This window comes from Pristiophorus japonicus, chromosome 8, assembly GCF_044704955.1.
Source record: "Pristiophorus japonicus isolate sPriJap1 chromosome 8, sPriJap1.hap1, whole genome shotgun sequence".
In the NCBI taxonomy this organism is placed as follows: domain Eukaryota; kingdom Metazoa; phylum Chordata; class Chondrichthyes; family Pristiophoridae; genus Pristiophorus; species Pristiophorus japonicus.
In genome coordinates this window covers 204,037,360-204,056,729 of record NC_091984.1, presented here as the reverse complement: position 1 = coordinate 204,056,729, position 19,370 = coordinate 204,037,360, and the positions used below count along the sequence as shown (strand labels likewise).

Below are 19,370 nucleotides of genomic sequence, written 5' to 3'. Positions count from 1 at the left end.
AATTGAAATCATTAGTGGCTTGTTTACAGCCACTTACCAATGTGTTTTTTCCCCCAGTTTCTTGATTTTGACAGGTCGCCCACCGGTTTCCCGTAGTGCCTAGACCCCGTGCACCGTGAAGCTGAGGTGGGAGGTCATTGGCCATTGTTTCAACTGATGAGTTGACAGCTTGAAATATCAAGTCAAAGCTCTCAGCTGATTCAGATATCTTCCCTTAAGCACCAGCTTCTCTAAACTGCATTTCCACTACAGATTCCGATGCTGCAACTCTTGACATAAATCTCCATCCAGTCTGACATCATTAACCCTCCCACCATTGACCGATCGCTTCTGTCATCTCTAGTTCACCTGCCATCTATTCCATCAGCATGTGTGTACTTTTACTCTCTCTCTTTGGTCCTCAGAATCCCACCACCATCAGCCCAAACACCAGCATCACCAGACACACCAGCAGCAGCACTAACAACAACACCAAACTTCTCCGCAATCACCTGATACTGCAGAGGGCATCAGCACCCAACCATATTGCTGCCTGGGAAGCCAGGGATGGCCACACCATAGCCAGATTTACTTCACTTGAAGCTGTACACCCTGGCTGCCCATTGATGTACCAGGTTAACACCACCCCACACCAACACCATAAAACATCCCTACAATGCCCTTACCGTTTCTTTCACATTCATCACCATTGCTGGGGTACCATTATGTCTCACCATTCACTGTAGCCATTTCCAAAGATGCACACACATTTGTCCAAGAATGCAATGTGGTAAAAAGAAATATTTAAATGTTTGATAGCACATTAACAAAAACTTCAGATGAACATTGACTAAAATACACAAGTGCCTACCCTTGTGTGTTGTTAGTTGGTGTGATTGGACTAGGGTGAGTGTGAGGGGTGGCTAGTGAGATGGGGAAGTGATAACGTAGATAGAGAGGGATGGGTGTTAGTGTGAGTAAGGATGTGCAGGAGTAGGGTAGGGAAGGCAGATGGGGATGCGATGAGGGGAACAGCAGGATGAGGTTGAGTGGCTTTTCAGTAACGTTTCGTGATCTTCTGATATAATTGAAAGGTTTACGCCACTGCAGCCAGGTCTTCCTGATGACATTCCTGCTCGTGTGCTCCTGTGCAATGTGGAACCAAGCTGCGTTGGTCTCCTGGGGAGATCTCATTTCCCCCCCCCCCCCCCACCCCACATTGAAAGGGAAGAGAACCTCCCAGTGTGCTGTGACTCCTTCCATATGCTTATGAGAGAGCCTGGGTGCAGCCCTGCAGCTTTGTGCAGTGCTTGTCAGTGTTTGCAGCACCTCAATGCTGTAGCACACTGATGGTATAAACGTCGAAGTAAATTTGCGCATGGTCCCTTTAAGGAAATAGAATGACGATGCGTCATCGAATGACGATGCGTCATCAAATGAAGTCATCAGACCCGCTTCCTTCGATCAGCAGGAAACGCGCTGGGCAGGCTTACCAAGCCCAATCGGGAAAATTATTCACGTCGGGCTGGAGCCAGCAGCAAGGCTGGAGCCAGCAGCAAGGCTGGGATCCGCCACCGACTTCGGCCACCATAGACTCGCCGAGATTGGTAAAATCCAACCCAATGTTTCCAACTCGGCAATTTTTATGTATTTATTTGGTACCCAAGTTTGATCCTTGGAGTGTGTTGGGCAAACCCATGTCAGCCAGAGTTTTAATGTAATCGAGCAGTTGGCCTAAGTTTCCCTCGACTTGAGAGGAAAATTTTGCCAGGTTTCCTGCTTTTGATTGCTGTGCATCAACCTTTTCATACGTGGATGCCAGCTTTGCTACAAGTTTAATTTATAATGCTCCTACAAATGAATGGCCATCGGTACCACCTACTAACTATGGTTATTTGGACCAGATAGTTGATGCCAACTGTCACCCATGGACCACATCCCTGTATCAGGCAAGAGAAGGAACAATTTAGGATGTGTAATCTTATTTGCTGAAAGTAAAATCTGATAAAACATTGAAGTAGCTGATGAATATATCATTGCAGTTTGTACAGCTGCCTCCTTTCATTCCTATGCTTTTCTCGCTTACAGTTTTGCAGTGTGAATGATCAAAATATAGTTACCCAAGTGTATGAAGTGTGAAAATTTGGATATGATATAGTAGCTGCTAATAGGATTGAGCAGTCAATCCTGCTTTAAAGAATTTTGAATTCTGATCTAGCAAAAAAACACTTCCCCTCTCATCACCTTTGTTAATAAGTATCGAACCTTTTTTTCAGCTTGTGTACAAAGTCAGGCTTAATATAGCTTTGGAGAACTTCGCCTCAACTTCCTTAGGAGCTCCCAATCTATCGTCGTGGCTGAAGGCAGTTGTTGCAGCAAAAGCGGACTTGCATAAAGTACAGGTATAAGTTAAAAGCCGCTAAATAAGGTAGATACATTTTGTGGTTTTTCTGATTGTCTTAAATTTTAATTTTTTTCCCTCTTAGGATGATGAGTTTGTAGTAAAATATTGTATGGATGTTCCTTGGCCAACTTTTGAAACTACTTTGGAAATGTTATCTTATGCCAAAAAAAGGGTGAGTTTTGCATAATGGCTTGTGTTTTGTTGGATTTTCTACATAAAGCAATGTAGTTGTTAACTGATTAAATACTTTTTGTAGATTCTAAAGAAAGAAGGTAACAAGTCTCTTGGTTTGTCTGAGGAGCAAGCTTTGTGGCTGGTGGAGGTACTTGTAATGAGACATTTTTATTCATCTCTTCGTATTGTTCCAGCAAGATATTACGGATCACTCTCAGTTGATTTTGATTTTAACCATTTTAATCAAAAATTCTAGGTGTTGAGAGCCGAAGCAAGACTTACTACTTTTCATGAAGCATTTGGCCCTGGGAAGTTCAGGTTAGATTTTTTAAATTTTGCTTTGTTAACTCTACTCTCATCATCAATGAAAACTTGGGTTTATATAGCACCTTTTAATATTGGAAAACATTTCAAGGCACTTTACAGAAGCAAAAGTTTAAAAAAAATAAACGACACGCCACAGTGGGAGAGTTAGAAAATATGACCGAATCCTTAGTTGAAGAGATAGATTTTAAGAAGTCTTTTAAAGGGGAAGTGAGAAAGGAGTTTAGGGAGAGAGTTCCAGTCAGGCTGAGGAGGCTGAAATGGAAGTTACAATGCAAAAACTGGCCATTCAGTCCAACAAATCTGTCTTGGTGTTTGCCCTCCATGTGAACAGATAGTCCTGATCATTACCCATCCTGTTCCCATATCCCTTCAACCCCAGTACATATGGTGTATATAGAGCTTTGGAAGGCATTCAATAAGATGGGTCGAAAGGGACATTACAAAAAGTCAGGTATCTGGTAGAAGAGGCAATATGGCAGCATGCATCAAAAGTTGGTTGGCAGACGAGAAACAAAGGATTATGCCATTCAATAAGATCATGGTTGATCATTGACTTCAACTCCACTTTCCCACCCGTTCCCCATATCTCTTGATTTCCCCTTGAGTCCAAAAATCCATCTATCTCAGGCTTGCTTATAATCAATGACTGAGCATCCACAGCCCTTTGGGGTAGAGAATTCCAAAGATTCACAACCCTCTGAGTGAAGAAATTCCTCCTCATCTCAGTCTTAAATGGCTGACCCCTTATCCTGAGACTATGCCCCCTAATTCTTGACTCTCCAGCCAGGGGAAACAACCTCTCATCATCTACCCTGTCAATCCCCTGAGAATCTTGTGATTCAATGAGATCATCTCTCATCCTTCTAAACTTCAGAGGGTATAGGCCCAATCTACTCTATCTCTCCTCATAGGACAACCCTCTCATCCCAGGGATCAAACTCGTGAACCATTGTTGCACTGTCTCTAAGGCATGTATGTCCTTTCTCAGATAAAGAGACCAAAACTGTGCACAGTACTCCAGATGTGGTCTCTCTAAATCCCTGTACAATTGTAGTAAGACTTCCTTACTCTTGTATTCCAACTCCATTGCAATATAGGCCAACATGCCATTTGCCTTCCTAATTGCTTACTGTACCTGCATGCTATCTTTGTGTTTCCTGTACGAGGACACCTAAATCTCTCTGAACACCAACATTTAATAGTTTCACACCATTTAAAAAATATGCTGTTTTTCTATTCTCCCTACCAAAGTGAATTACCTCATATTATATGCCATCTGCCACCTTATTGCCCACTCACTTAATCTGTCTATATCCCTTTGCAGGCTCTTGTGTCCTCTTCACAGCTTGCTTTCTTATCTAACCTTGTATCATCAGCAAACTTGATCCCTTCATCTAAGTCATTAATATAGATTGTAAACACCTGAGGTCCAAGCACTGATCCTTGCAGCACCCCACTAGTTACAGCCTGCCAACTGGAAAATGACACGTTTATCTCTGCTTTCTGTCAGTTAACCAATCCTCTATCCATGCTAATATATTGCCCTCAACCCCATGAGCTCTTATCTTTTGTAACAACCTTTTTGACACCTTATTGAATGCCTTTTGGAAATCCAAATTTACTACATCCACTGGTTCCCCTTTATTTACTTTGCTAATTACATCCTCAAAAAACACGATTTCCCTTTCATAAAACTGTGCTGACTCTGCCTAATCATATTATGATTTTCTAAGTGCCCTGTTGCCACTTTCTTAATAATGGATTCCAGCATTTTCCTGACGACTGATGTCCGGCTAACTGGCCTGTAGTTCCCTGGTTTTCTCTCGCCCTCCTTTCTTAAATAGTGGGGATATATTTGCTACCTTCCAATCCACTGGAACTGTTCTAGAATCTAGGGAATTTTGGAAGATCACAACCAATGCATCCACTAGCTCTGCAGCCTTTTAGAATATTGGGACTATTTCCCCTATAGCAGAGAAAGTTGAGTGGTGATTTAATAGAGGTTGCTAAAATTATGAATGGTTTGATGCAGTGAGTAGGGAAAGACTATGGGCTGCATTATCGTTGGGCTTGCGCCTCTATTGGCGCCCCAGAGAAAAGGTAATTGGTATGCAAATTATTTCCGGCCAGCTTCCAGCGCCCTGCTGGGAAATTTGGCGCTGGTATTGCGGGGGTGCTGAGCAGTACCGTCCGGGAGCATCGAACCGATGTGTTTCGACAGAGCTATGATTTTTGTTTAGTGCTGACCCTGTAGCGCACCATAGTGGGACCGCCTGGGAAAGCGGGCGGTCCGAGCTGTTCCGGCGGCGGTGAGGGAAGGAATGACTACATGAGGTAAGTGAGATTTTTATTTTTTTATTTTTGCGATTTATCTTTGTGAAGTGAGCAAGGTATTGGGAATGTTTCTTTGTGGTTTTTTTTGGCATGTTTTTTCTCCCAGGGAAGCCTCTCTTAGGACGCTCTTTAGCAACGGATTTTCAGTTGCTCAACCGGCCTAGCGCCCCAAGATAGGTGTGGAACCCCTCCCTTCGTGCTCTGCTCCACACTGAAGGCGCAGCTGCTGAATTTTGTGGCTGCAGACGCAAACCATTTCCCGGCGCAAAATTTACCGTCCTGTCACCATTATCGCTCGAAAAAGCCTCCATCCGAAAATCCAGCTCTTTTTCCTTTGGCTGAGGAGTAAGTAATGAGGGAGTTATCAATTTAAAATGGGCACTTGAGAATGAAGAAAATATTTTTTTAATGCAGAGTTGTTAGAGAATGGAATTCTTTGCCACAGTAACTCGACAGACAGTATGACATCATTTATGGAAAAAAACCGATAAATATTTGAAGAGGATGTACAGGATTATGGAGAGCATGGTGCAGTGGGATTCTTTTTGGATTGCTCTAGCAAAGAGACAGCACAGACAAATGGGCTAAATGGCCTTTTGTGCTGTAAACATCCATGATTCTGTGGAATAGCAATTTAAGTGTGGGAGCTCAGGCTGTTTTTTCTCTCTCCTCTCCTCCAGCCCAGCAATGGAGAAGCAGGTTCTGAGATCAGCTTAGATTAGAAATTAAACCTTGGACCTTTCTGTCTTGTATAGCTCCGTATCAAACCCACTGAACTATTGGGGCTGAACTTGTGTTGTACTGAGGCTGAAATTTTAGTTTTTAAGACTTGATGGAATTCCTGCTTTAGAGTTCATGTGCCTGCAGAGTGACTAATATTTGATTTTTTCTTTCTTTCATAGTGGTATTGCTTGGATCAAGTTCGTAAACAATAAGGACCTTTTTAATGATGTTCTGTTGCAGCTCCAGGAGGGACATCAGAAATGTGCCGAGTACATTTGGCTAAGGCACCAGGTAATATTAACTGACTGGTTTGTTGGTCTTTCATATTGTGAAGTGCCCTCTATCTTTTTATATTAGTATAGTGAATGATGATCTATATTCATACTCTACTCATTGGATCGGTAACCTACAGCCTGATGCACGTCTCATCACATTTAAATCTGAAATGCAATCACACAGCTGCCCTGACTCCTCCTCCTCCTGCATGGTGGTTTGAAGTTTGCTAATTATTCAGTAGCCGTAGCTACACCTCCCAGGGGACCTGCCTCTCACCTGCTGACTTGGGGTATGGTAGTGTAGTGCTATGGGCTCAAAATTCCACATGGACTTTTTTTGGTGCAGTTGTAGAGATATGTCTGATTATTTTTTTTGCGCCGAAAAATAAAGTTCTAAGTTTCGCCGGCCTAACCTTTCATTTTGGAGCGGCACAGATGTCCTTAAGCTCTGTGGGTGAAGCTTAAGGTCTGCGCCGAAAAACTGAGGTTGCCAGGTTAATGAGTGATGCTCTGAAGGGCTGAGGCACAAATAAAGCGTTTCCACTTTGTAAAATAGGTCACTAGGTGAAACTTGGGACAACAGACTGAAATCTCAATAAATGAAACAATATGAAATTCCTTTATTCCTTTTTAGCATTTATAGATTTTTTTTCACCCCTACAGTGCCAGCCACAAACTGTGAATAGATCTGCTCTTCCCACAGTAGGAGAGGAATTGTTTCTATTTTTCTCTTTCGCTTTGAAGTATTTTTACAATTTTATCAGCCCCTTGGGCCCATATCTATTCTGAGCCGAAAGGACCCCGCACCAGCCCACTGCCATCCAAAGCCAAAAGGACCCTGCACCCCTTCCTCTTCTCTCTTACCCTCTTTCCCCCCCACCCCGTCTTCAGCTCTGCTGAAACAATAGTGTCTTCTCTGCGCTGATTTCCTTCAGTGTAGGGAAGGTTTTTCAGACGGGTGCAATGCGCCGTTTTTTAAAAAAAAAATAATAATTCTTGGCCAAACTCGCTTAAATGGCCAGAAATGGCGCACTCGGCAGGTTCCGCCCCCAGTGACTTTAAAAAAAATCGGGAACTGAAATAATCAGACATACTTACTTTAGAATGGCATAGAAACTTTGACGAAACTTGCAGATTTTGGTCTGCTCCCAAAAAAAAAAGCGTAGGCCAAAAAAAGGACGTAGAACGGTGCCGAAAATTCAGTCCTATATAATTTGGATTAGTAATCCAGATAATGGAAGTTCAAATCCCAGTTTGATCATTTGAATTCATTTTTTTTTAAAGATTCAAAAAATCCGGAAATAAAAAGCTGATGCCAGTAAAAAAAAAACATGAAGCTGTTGGATTATTGTTAAAAACCGAACTGGTCAACAAAGACCTTTTTAGGGCGGAGTTGTCCAATTGAAATCTCTGAATAGCCACAAGTGTGACTCCGGCAATACTTTTGTTTAGCCTTGTGCACCAACTTTAGTAGAACATAATTTACGCACAATGTGGGTCAATGTACTTTGTGTATATTTAAGTAAATATACACGATCATGCGGTAGAAAACTTTGCAATTTTTCTTTGTCACCAAAATTTGGAATTCTGTCATGAATTTATCAGACACTGCACATCTTATTGCAGCCTATTGGTTTTTGTCCACCAGTTGCAAGAATATAAGAGCAGGGAGGTTATGCTTGAACTGTATTTAAAAAAAAAACTCATTAGGCTACAGCTAGAGTATTGCACACCGTTCTGGTCACTACATTACAGGAAAGATGTGATTGCCCTAGAGAGGGTACAGAGGAGATTTACAAGGATATTGCCTGGATTGGAGAATTTTATCTGAGGAAAGATTGGCTAAGCTGGGTTTGTTCTCTTTGGAACAGAGGAGGCTGAGGGAAGATCTTATTGAAGTGTATAAAATTGAGGGGCCTAGAGTGGATAGGAAGGACCTATTCCCCTTAGCAGAGGGGTCAATAACCAAGGAGCATAGATTTGAAGTAATTGGTAGGGGATTTGGGGAGAATTTTTTTCACCCGGAGTGGGGTGGGGGTCTGGCATTCACTGCCTGAAAGGGTGGGAGAGACCGAAACCCTCATAGCATTTAAAAAGTACTTGGATATGCACTTGAAGTGCCCTAGCCTTTAAGGCTATGGACCAAGAGCTGAAAAGTGGGATTATGCTGGATAGCTCCTTGTCGGCTGACATGGACATGATGGGCCCTGTGCTGTAAATTTCTATGGAGTAATTGCTGAGAATGTTGACATTCATAACAAGACATTCCAGACCTTCCCCTGCTTTCCATGTGTAACACAGTTTTGATGCTGCTTGCCCATTGCTCTGACATGCTTCTTATTGGCTGGGCTTTCTTCTGGCCTGGAGTGTTGTTCCTGATTGGTTGAGCTGACCACATTGAGTGCTCTGCTCACCATACAGTGTTGTGCTGGCATTTCCATGTAGCCTGTTTTTTCCACCAGCGTTGCACATTTTTTTTGTAGATAACCAATAAACAGTAACCAAGCAATTATAGCAACAATCAGGATTTTAATGACTAGTTGCAGTTATAAGTCCGGCAGAACTCTCCTTTTTTGGGAAGTGTTTTAGTAGCACTGAATTGAGTTCTGGAGTTGTATAATGAATAATAAGAGTTTTGTTCTCAAGACTGTTTTTCAATTTCAGGTTGAGTTTGAAAACACATTTGATTTGAAAAGACTACAGAATTTTCTAGATTCTCTCCCTGCAAGCACCCATTCACAGGAGCTCTGTCTCTGGTTCAGAAATGTCATTGTCCCCTTTGTTTTAAGGATTGTTCCCGAGGGCAAGGTAATGATATCTGCTTCCTGATTGTAGTAAAGAAATACTGTTTTTCTTTCTTACTTTGCACATCGTGTAATGGTTTTGTTTGCTTCAACTTTTGTAGAAAATTCTGGCAAAATGGTTGGAGCACAGAGCCCGCAGTCTTGAGTTAACTGAGAAGGTAATGAGTATACAAGTTTGGATGGATTGGATTATAGTACCCTAAGGATGAAACCAGATTGCAAGAATTTTTTAATGGTTTCTGTGAAACTATCAATCTGTACTTTCTCAATGATTTCTCAAATACTCAGTATAAAAGCTACAAAATATTTTTTCCAAGCTACTGAAAGATAACTTACAAAAGCAAAATGCTGCGGATGCTGTAAATGTGAAACACAAATAGTCATGTTTTCATCCAAAATAGAACATCCGACTCCACATTTATGCTGACAACACCCAGCTCTACCTCACTACTACCCTTCTCAACCCCTCCACTGCTGTTGATTTGACAACATCCAGTATTGGATGCGGTAAAACTTCCTCTAATTAAATATTGGGAAGACCGAAGCTATTGTCTACTGTTCCCATCACAATTTCTGTTCCCTAGCCACTTACTACATCCCTGTCCCTGGCCACTGTCTGAGGCTGAACCACACTGTTCACAACCTTGGTGCCCTATTTGACCCTGTGTCGAGCTTCCAACCCCATATCCTCTCCATCACCAAGACCGTCTACTCCCACCGTCTTTGCCCCTGGCTCAACCCATCTGCTGCTGAAACCCTTATCCATGCCTTTATTATCTACAATTCCAATGCTCTCCTGGCTGACCTCCCACCTACTACCCTCTAAACTTGTGCTCATTCAAAACTCTGCTGCCTGTATTCCAACTCGCACCAAGTCCTACTTGCCCATCACCCCTGTGCGTGTTGGCCTACTTTGGTTCATGGTTTGGCAATGCCTCTTTTTTTAAACAAATTCTCATTCTTGTGGTCTTGCCGTTTACTACCTCTGTAACCTCCTCCAGGCCTAGAACCCTACGAGATCTCTGGCCCCTTGTGTATCACCGATTTTCTTCGCTCCATATTGGTGGCTGTGTCTTCAGCCTCCTTTTGTGGCTTGGTCTCAAATTTTGTTAATGATCCCTCTTGTGAAGCATGTTGGGATGTTTTATTACATTAAATACTCTCTAAATGCAATTTGTTCTGCAGGGATTATTTGTCTGTTTACTGTATTAAGTTAAATCCAGAATCTGAAGGTGTGTACAAAATCTAGATTGATTTGAATTTGTTTTTATAAGCCTCCACACCTTAAGTTCCTTTTTTTCATTTTAAAGCAAAATTAAGAGCTGTTGTTGCAAATATTGAAATTATCATTATTTATAACTATTGTTACCAACTCTTTCTTTTTACATACATTTACAGGCAAACTGGCCAGAAAATGGATTGCAGATGGCAGAACTGTACTTTGTAGCAAAGAAACCAAATGAACTTGGGCTTATTACTGCTGGGCTTTGGATTCCATTAGTATGATTGACTCAATTCTGAAATGGTATTTTCTTCAATTTAGCTGAATAAATAATGATATAGCTGTTCTTTCATTTGTCCTGAATTTAGAAAGAAAACATTGATTGTGAGGAGGTGTGCCAGTTAAAGACATTGGTTAATAATCTGCAGGAGCTGGTTGACCTCCACAGAAAGTACAACTGCAAACTGGCACTGTCAGAGTTTGAAAAAGTAGGTGGTATTTTACATCAAAGATAGACTAGGAAAATTGATGATTAGTTTTGAACATCCAGAATTGGTGCATTGGAACAAATGTATATTAAAAGAAAACAGTGTGGTCCTACATCTTGTCATTTTTTTATGCTGCTGACTGTGTTGTAAAATAGCTGCTTATGTCTTTAACGTACAGATTAATGAGTGTAACTTAGAGTAATTGAAGGCTCAGATCCAATTAATATTTGTTTATTAGCAGTTGATCAATCGTCTGATGATGAATTTGAAACAAACAACTGTTCTTGTGCAGTTTTATTAAATCTTACTCGGTAATGGTTCCAACATATAATTAAATTACAGAGTCATTGACTACCCCAGACAACAAAATGTTAAAGATTTTTAATCTCGTTCGTTTGTAATTACATTTTTAAATTTGATTTTAGATCATGTAATTGGTATATGACATGATGTAACTGGAGGATTTGTACTTGTATGTGACACTACATAGGTTACTAAAGAGCCAATGATAGTTTGATTGTTTACTAGGAAACTACAGCAACAATTGTATTTCGGATGTTGGATAGAGTCCTGGCTCCAGAGCTTATTCCGTCAACTCTTGAAAAGGTTATACAGCCTTATATAGCTAAGCACAACTTGCAGAAGGAAGAGCTGCTGTTGCATTACATAAAGGTGAATGCTATTCTACTGTAACTGTAGTGTCTTCATGAAAAAAGTAGTCTAAGTTACAAATGCAATAGCTGAATGGTATGATGTGTTTTGTTGTAAATTGTTTTACCGGAGAAACTTGTTTTAATAATTAATGGCATTGCTAATTACAATATTAGGTATCATACAAAGATAGACATAGTAAGTTAAATGTTATTATCCTTGAAAATACAATTACAGAATTATATGTGAAGTGTATTTCATCTGGACTTTGGGCACTGACCGGGCATTGCCCAATCAGAAATTCTGTTTCACATGCTCTCGGGAGAGCATCAAGGCTCAGTGGGCGAATGGAGAAGTTTATTGCCCCAGTAGAGAAAAATGCCCTTTAGTAGGTTCAAATGTCCCTTAGGCAAGGAGAGATTGCTACATTCTTAGGAGGGGACGTTAAGGTCAAAAAAGAAATAGACCCGTCATTTTGTAACTTCAGTAATTGAAGTAAAATGTAAATCTTATGTATAAACATTTTACTCAATAACATAGGACCTGTAAAATATGCAATTGGGAAACCTTAAAGGAACACATTCATTTTTTTAGGGAGACACACTGATATACTTTTAAATCCTTATCCCCAAGATTGTCTCTTTGCTATGTCCTCTTCACAAAATAATTATAGACGAGGAGGGCCATTCATCCCATCTTGGCTCATTCATCCAGAAAGACTCCATTGCAGCATCCAGTTGTTAAATAATTGCAGGGGTTTTGCCACCATTACTCTATCTGGAAGCCCTTTCCATGTACTGGTCACTGAAAATAACTTCCCAATAACCGTTGTAAATTTTCTATTATACTATTTTAAATGTGTGTCAGCTTGTCTTCCTATTGCAATTGAGCATGAAATAATTTTTTTCTATCTTTTCTGTACCGTTTACTATCTTGTATACTGTTATAATTCGCCTCTCAATTGCCTCCTGTAAAGGTTGAGAAGCCTGTTTTGTCTGGGATTTTCTTGTAACTCTAGCCTTGAGCACTAATAGACTGTTCACTGAATTACATTCCACACTGGAACGTCTCTCTGATCAGAGCTGAACACCGTGTGGTTTAGCTAGAGCAATATACAATTTGATCCCGTTCTTTTTTTCCTCAACATCAAATGTGATCTGAGTTCTTCCACCAAGTGCTAGAGATTTTGTTGTTTGAAGCATTTAATATATTTCTAGAAAGCTGTCTGTCTGTCTCTCTCGCTCTCTCTTTTCATAATGTAACTATGTAAAAGCTTCATGCTAAACCATTCGTTCATGTGGGGAGGGCAGGTGTGGGCATTTTGAACTGAACGAAGAAAATTAGCTTTTAGAAGCTTTATTGAGCTGAAATTTGCTGATTTTCACAATTTGTGATTTTAGTGCTTCTGTTTAGAATAACTAATTATGAATGCGCAGTATTGTCCAAAAAAAAGAGCATTTCACCTATTTTATGAATAACTTCCTTTTACAATAATCTCTCTTTAGCAATTTGCTGAATATTCTCTCTAAGCCTATGTTAAGCTGGGTCCTCTGCCTTGTGTTTTCCACAGCACGTGATGGTCACTGGGATTTTAGCTGAAAGCCCTATAATGGTGCATTCGTATTCCACAATTTTAATGGGAGTGCAAACTCAAAAACTTTTTGCACCGGCATAAAATTGATGTGCAAGTCTGGTGTCAAGCTACAAAATGAAGCAAAGTACAATTACCTCCTTCAGGGTGTCTGACTCCCCTTACTTCTGGTGTCAATTTGGACCCTGTATGTGGATTAAGGCTGCATTCAAAACTAACTGCACTGATGTGAAAGTGATTTAGCACCAATGTTACAGTTGTAGCATGAATGTACACTTGTAGGGACAACTGTCCTTTTGGTTTTTCCAGTTGTAACTTATATTTTATAGTCTCAACGTAGAATCTATCTTTTGATGGCATGCCTAAAGGTGTGTAATCCCATTACTGTCTTGTTTTGAATAGGATTTGCTAGAACGATGTAGTTCACGTTCGGCCTCTCTTTTTGAAACTGCATGGGAGGCCAAAGCTATGGCTGTACTGGGGTGTATGACTGAGATTGATGTAAGTATCATATACACTATCTTATGATAAGTCTATTATTTTCATTGTCCAAAATTTATGGAGCTTGCTCAGACTATTTATCCATTAAGGCGAGACAATTGGCATGTATTTCAATCTTTGCCATCACTACCCCTTCTATTGGCTTTGGGACATTTTCCCCTCTATTCTATTGGAGGTATGTGGAAGTGGGGTAACCAGCTCTTATCTTTTGTTACTCCTTGTGGTAACGGTGATATTCTTTCACAGTTGATTTTTGATGCAGTACTACAGATAATGTATGGAGCAGTAGTGCCTTGGAGTGATGCAGTGGAACAGCTTGTCAAACAGCATTTGGAAAAAAATCATCCCAAGTATGTACCTTTTTAATATTATGGCGAATTTAATATAATTACTGTACTTGAGATTGTGTGACTTCTCCAGTGAGAAGGACAGACGTTAAGTGAAGGGAGAACCATCCGTGACTAACTAAGGAAGTAAAGGATGGTATCAAATGGAAAACCATGGCGTACAATGTAGCCAAGATTAGTGGGAGGCCAGAGGATTGGGACATTTTGGAAAAACCAGCGAAGGACAACTTAAAAAAAAAAATGAGAAGATGGATTATGAGAGTACACTAGCAAGAAATGTAAAAACAGATAGTAAGAGCTTCTACAGGTACATAAAAAGGAAGAGGGTAGCTAAAGTAAAAGTTGATCCCCCAAAGGATGGGACTGGGGGATTAATAATGGGGAACAAGAAAATGGCAGAGACCGAACAAATATTTTGTATTGGTCTTCACGGTCGAAGACACTAAAAACATCCCAATAATAGATAATCAAGGGGCTAAAGGGAGTAGGAACTTAAAACAATCACTATCACTAAAGAAAAAGTATGCGGTAAAAAAAATGGAACTAAAGGTGGACAAGTCCCCTGGACCTGATGGCCTGCATCCTAAGGTATTAAAAGAGATGGCTGCAGAGATAGTGGATGCATTGGTTGCAGTCTACCAAAATTCCCTGAAGTCTGGAGAGGTCCCAGCGGATTGGAAAACTGTAAATGTAATGCCCCTATTTTTAAAAAAAGGAGGCAGACAAAAAGCAGGAAACTATAGACCAGTTAGCCTAACATCTGTCGTTGGGAAAATGCTGGAGTCCATTATTAAGGAAGCAGTAGCAGGACATTTGTAAATCATAATACAGTCAAGCAGAGTCGGCATGGTTTTATGAAAGGGAAATCATGTTTGACTAATTTGCTGGAGTTCTTTGAGGATATAACAAGCAGGGTGGATAAGGGGAACCAGTGGATGTGTTATATTTTGGATTTTCAGAAGGCATTCAATAAGGTGCCACGTAAAAGGTTAGTGCAATATAAGAGCTCACGGGGTTGGAATAATGTATTCGCATGGATAGAAGATTGGCTAACCGACAGAAAATAGAGAGTCGGGATAAATGGGTCTTTTTCCGCTGGCAAACTGTAACTAGTGGGGTGCCGCAGGGATCGGTGCTGGGTCCTCTATTTACGATCTATATTAATGACTTGGATGAAGGGACAGAGTGTAATGTAGCCAAGTTTGCGGATATGGAGATGGGTGGGAAAGCAAATTGTGAGGAGGACACACACAATCTGCAAAAGGATATGTGAGTGGGCAAACATTTGGCAAATGGAGTATAATGTGGGAAAGTGTGAGATTATCCACTTTGGCAGGAAAAATTAAAAAGCTAATTAAGTGGAGAAAGGATACAAATGCTACAGTACAGTGGAACCTGTGGGTCCTTGTGTATGAAACACACTAAATTAGTATGCAGGTACAGCAAGTAATCAGGAAGGCAAATGGAATGTTGGCCTTTATTGCAAGGGGGGGTGGAGTCTAAAAGCAGGGAAGTCCTGCTACAACTGTACAGCGTATTGGTGAGATCACACCTAGACTACTGTGTACAGTTTTGGTCTCTTATTTAAGGAGGGATATACTTGCATTGGAGGCAGTTAAGAAAAGGTTCACTTGGTTCATTCCTGAGATGAAGGGGTTGACGAATGAAGAAAGGTTGGGCCTATACTCATTGGGGTTTAGAAGAATGAGGGGTGATCTTTTTGAAACATTTAAGGTACTGAGGGGGCTCGACAAGGTGCAAATAGGGGGCATAGTTTAAGAATGAAGGGTCGCCCATTTAGATGAGGAGAAATTTCTTCTCTGAGGGTCGTAAATCTGTGGAATTCTCTACGCCAGAGAGCTGTGGAGGCTAGGTCATTGAATATATTTAAAGTGGAGATAGACAGATTTTTGAACGATAAGGGAGTGAAGAGTTATGGAGAGTGGGCAGGGAAGTGGAGCTTAAAGCCCAAGATCAGATCAGCCATGATATTAAATGGCGGAGCAGGCTCGAGGGACCAAATAGTCTACTACTCCTCTTTCTTATGTTCTTATGGCATTCCCATGAGATTGTAGAGATAATTTGGCTGGGAGATGCTATCGAATTAAGCTTGGTGAATTGCATCCTGTAGTTCTTGAAGCCACAACGTGTTGTTGATGGTGGAGGGGTGGATTTTGAGTTCCGTGGCAGGGGTGCTGATCAAGCGGCCTGCTTTGTCCTGGATGAAATGTTGTTGTGGGCACAGCCATCCAGGTAAGTGATCAGTATTCCATCATGCTCATGACTTCAGTCTTGTAGATGGTAGAGTAGCATTAGGGGTTAGGAGACAAACTACTTATCGGATTATCCACAAACTACTTATCGGATTATCCAACCTCTGCCCTGTCCATGCAACCATATTGTTTATGCAACTGATCCAATTAAGCTATGCCCCTCAGGATGTTGATGGTGGGATCTTGGTGATGGTGGTGTCATAGAAGGTCAGGGAGAAGTGGTTAGGCCATTTGTTGTGATGGTCATTGTGTAGCTTTCATGGAGCACATGTAACTTTTCATTTCTCCGCCCAAGCCTGGATATTATGCAAGGTGGGCTGCTCCTTTATTGGAGGAGTTGTGAATGGAGCTAAATACTACAGATTTGTTAGTGAATACCCTCGTTCCTGAACTTGTGACAGTGGGAAGGTCATTGATGAAGTAGCTGAAAATGATTGGTTTGAGGACACTGCACTGAGGAAAGATATTTGAAATCTGTTAATTGTCTTTTTTTAAATGGATATTTTTTTTTGTTTTATGTTTTAATATGTCTGTGTTAAAAAATCTCTGAAAACTAGATGGGGTTCATTGACATGAATGTGACATCAAGTCAAAGTTACAGAACTGCTGTACTTGTAGGGAGATAGAGCTGGTGGTGACTTTTTGAGAAAAGTCGGCTGCAGAGTTTCTGTTAGTGGATTGTGGACCACAGAACAATGCTTCAGATCAGTCATGATCTTATTGAATGGTGGAGCAGGCTCAAGGAGCCAAATGGCCTACTCCTGCTCCTATTTCATGAAGTGGGTTTCCTGTTCTATCATTTTATATTTTCCCTAATGCATACAGCCCTACAGAAAATCCAACTGGACTCCCTTGTTGGCTGAAATGCTTCCCTAAATGCAACCCCTTCAATCACTATGGAGACCCTACGAAACTCCGATTACTATGAATGAGTATATACTTTACCTGATTGGCTGCCCAGAGCCATGTGACTCCAGCTCCAGGCCTGCGTGCGTCCCGACGTGCATGCACTGCGATGCGCAGTCAGCTCAGGCCACAGCATCGGAAAGTCGAACTTGGGTAGCAGCTTAAGGTAGTTGCGTATTTTTCTCTAAAATGCTTGCTGGAAGGCCAAAACGGAATTTCGGGGCCAATGTCTACATTTTCTTTCTCCCTACGCCTCCCCAAATTTGCGCCACCCCAAATTTTCTTTCAAAGTTTTACCACTCTGTGGACTTCCTTGCTTGGGGTATGGTTTCATGAATGGTGTTTGTCCTCCACGTGTGTTGGTGGATTATTTGACTGTCTAGGATATCTGTTTCTAAACATTTCTAGTAGAGGGAATCATGAATGATTTACTCTTAAATAACCCAAGGCACTATAGTCATTTGTAGTGTCCCAGTACTGCCCTGGCTGAGATCAGCTTACTCAACACAGGACCAAGCATTCTTGGTATGGTTTCAAGACCGCCTTATCTGGATGCTGAACTGAAAGGAGCGTTGCTAACACTGAGCTCATTATTAGTGGCAAGTTGATTATGGAAACCAAGAAGGCATGTAGTGGCAGATGGAAAATATTTCAGCTGTGAAGGTTGTGGAAGGATCTTGACCACGATTTTGAAATACCTTTAACACCTAATCAAACAGGGCTTGTAGTTGATTGCATCTTCCATCGCTGCTTTCCATGTCAACAAAGTTAGAGAGTCAATTGTGATCAAACACACCTGATTTGGCAAGGGAGCTCCTTTCAGACTTTACCCAAAATGTTTTGAGTTTCAAGATGTTCTTGCCTGGGTTCAGTTGTGTGACAGTTAAATGCACTAAGGTGTGGTTAGAAATAAAATGGTTTCAAGTCAGGAAATATGGAAACTGATAAATAACCCATAATATTGTTACTAGGGTGAAGTTGTTGCAGGAAAGCTACAGGCTTATGGAGATGAAGAAATTATTAAGAGGATATGGAATACGGAACTTTGACATGTTCAATGATCATGAGATAATGGTAGGATTGTGACTTTTAATATATTAATAACTGAAGTTGTATGTGAATATATAGAAAGGACTAGATTCTGAATAAATTGTAATTACAGAACTATGCATTCTGAGATCAAAAAAAAGTTTGACTGGAGTCCCATTAGTCATTCCATTGTACATATTTTTGCTTTTTATATAAAGCTACTCATGTTAGTTTTTCTATTTATTTGCCATTGTGAATCTTTAGTCAGCAAGTATTGAGCCACGTCTAAACTTTTGTATGTTACTGTTTTTTGGATTTATTTTTGTGCTGTATAAACTTCTAAACATTGTGCTTTAAGGATTTTGTATTATGTTCATGAAGAAACAACCAACTGCTGCCTTAGACTGACACCCATTGTGTCCTTTTTGGGGTCTATTTTTAAGTACAGGTTGAACCTCCCTTATCCGGAACCCTCGGGACCTGGCCTGTTCTGGATCAGGGATTTTTCCGGACGAGGGGTGGTCACGTTAAATTGGATGGTACAGGTACTGAGCAAGGGGATATTGGGGCTGGGAGTGTGGCAGAGAGATCATTGGGACGGGACGGGGTGGGGCGGAGGTGGTGGATCACAGGGTCAGGCCAGCTATTGCCGGAGTCGGCAGCAAGGAAGGACTTCAATTTGTTCATGTTGGAGTTTTGCGCATGCGCCACCCGGTGGCTGGGAATGGTTCTGGATAAGGGAGTTCTGGATAATGGAGGTTCAACCTGTAGTGGATTGTGACTTCCAGCATGTCTTGTTTTTCATTAATTGCTGTGATCTGTTCTTTTGATCAGTGGTTGGTAAAGTTCATCTTGAAACAGGACCTGCCATCATCGTTGGATGATGCTTTGAAAGTGGCTCATGCTTACATATTGTCTCCAGTTGAAGTTTACTTTGTCCATATGAAAAATCTGATGTCTAACAACAAGGTAGGTATTCCTTCACATGAGTGGCGGGAGAAGTTCTGCAATTCTCCTGGTCACAACTTTTTGCACAATCCAAAATAGGCATATAATTTTTTTTTAAAAAGAGAAGAAATGCAACTCAGTAAGAGTAACTATTGCTCTCAAATTTCTCAGTCATAGCAAGTCGAACTTCCTACTCGTTCTGCTTCATATATTTTATGGCTAATTGATTGTCAAATTATGATTGGAGGTTCAGATCTTGAATAATAATCTGCGTGAATCATTGCCTCTACTAGAGGGCAAGGTAGAACTCTTTCGCAAATGTGGAATGCTGTCTCATTTGATTCATATCAGATGGGTTGGGGCCAAGGTGAGTAACAGCCCAGCCGCTTGATGG

The 19,370-nt window shown here is 41.0% G+C and overlaps 1 protein-coding gene across 4 annotated transcripts in view; it reads left to right on the top strand.

Annotated features, from left to right (window-relative positions):
- kntc1 (kinetochore associated 1) overlaps positions 1–19,370 on the top strand; it is a 153,088-nt gene that overhangs the window by 39,946 nt on the left and 93,772 nt on the right. For all 4 annotated transcript variants that reach the window (XR_011594134.1, XM_070887790.1, XM_070887791.1 and 1 more), the window contains exons 17-30: positions 2,256–2,381; positions 2,466–2,555; positions 2,640–2,705; positions 2,814–2,875; positions 6,121–6,232; positions 8,881–9,024; positions 9,122–9,178; positions 10,419–10,520; positions 10,611–10,730; positions 11,259–11,402; positions 13,375–13,473; positions 13,720–13,823; positions 17,971–18,073; positions 18,863–18,997. Coding sequence is in view for 3 of the 4 variants with exons in the window: in XM_070887790.1 (XP_070743891.1) it covers positions 2,256–2,381; positions 2,466–2,555; positions 2,640–2,705; positions 2,814–2,875; positions 6,121–6,232; positions 8,881–9,024; positions 9,122–9,178; positions 10,419–10,520; positions 10,611–10,730; positions 11,259–11,402; positions 13,375–13,473; positions 13,720–13,823; positions 17,971–18,073; positions 18,863–18,997 (1,464 nt within the window). In the remaining variant the exon portion in view is untranslated. The remainder of the gene's footprint in view (positions 1–2,255; positions 2,382–2,465; positions 2,556–2,639; positions 2,706–2,813; positions 2,876–6,120; positions 6,233–8,880; positions 9,025–9,121; positions 9,179–10,418; positions 10,521–10,610; positions 10,731–11,258; positions 11,403–13,374; positions 13,474–13,719; positions 13,824–17,970; positions 18,074–18,862; positions 18,998–19,370) is intronic.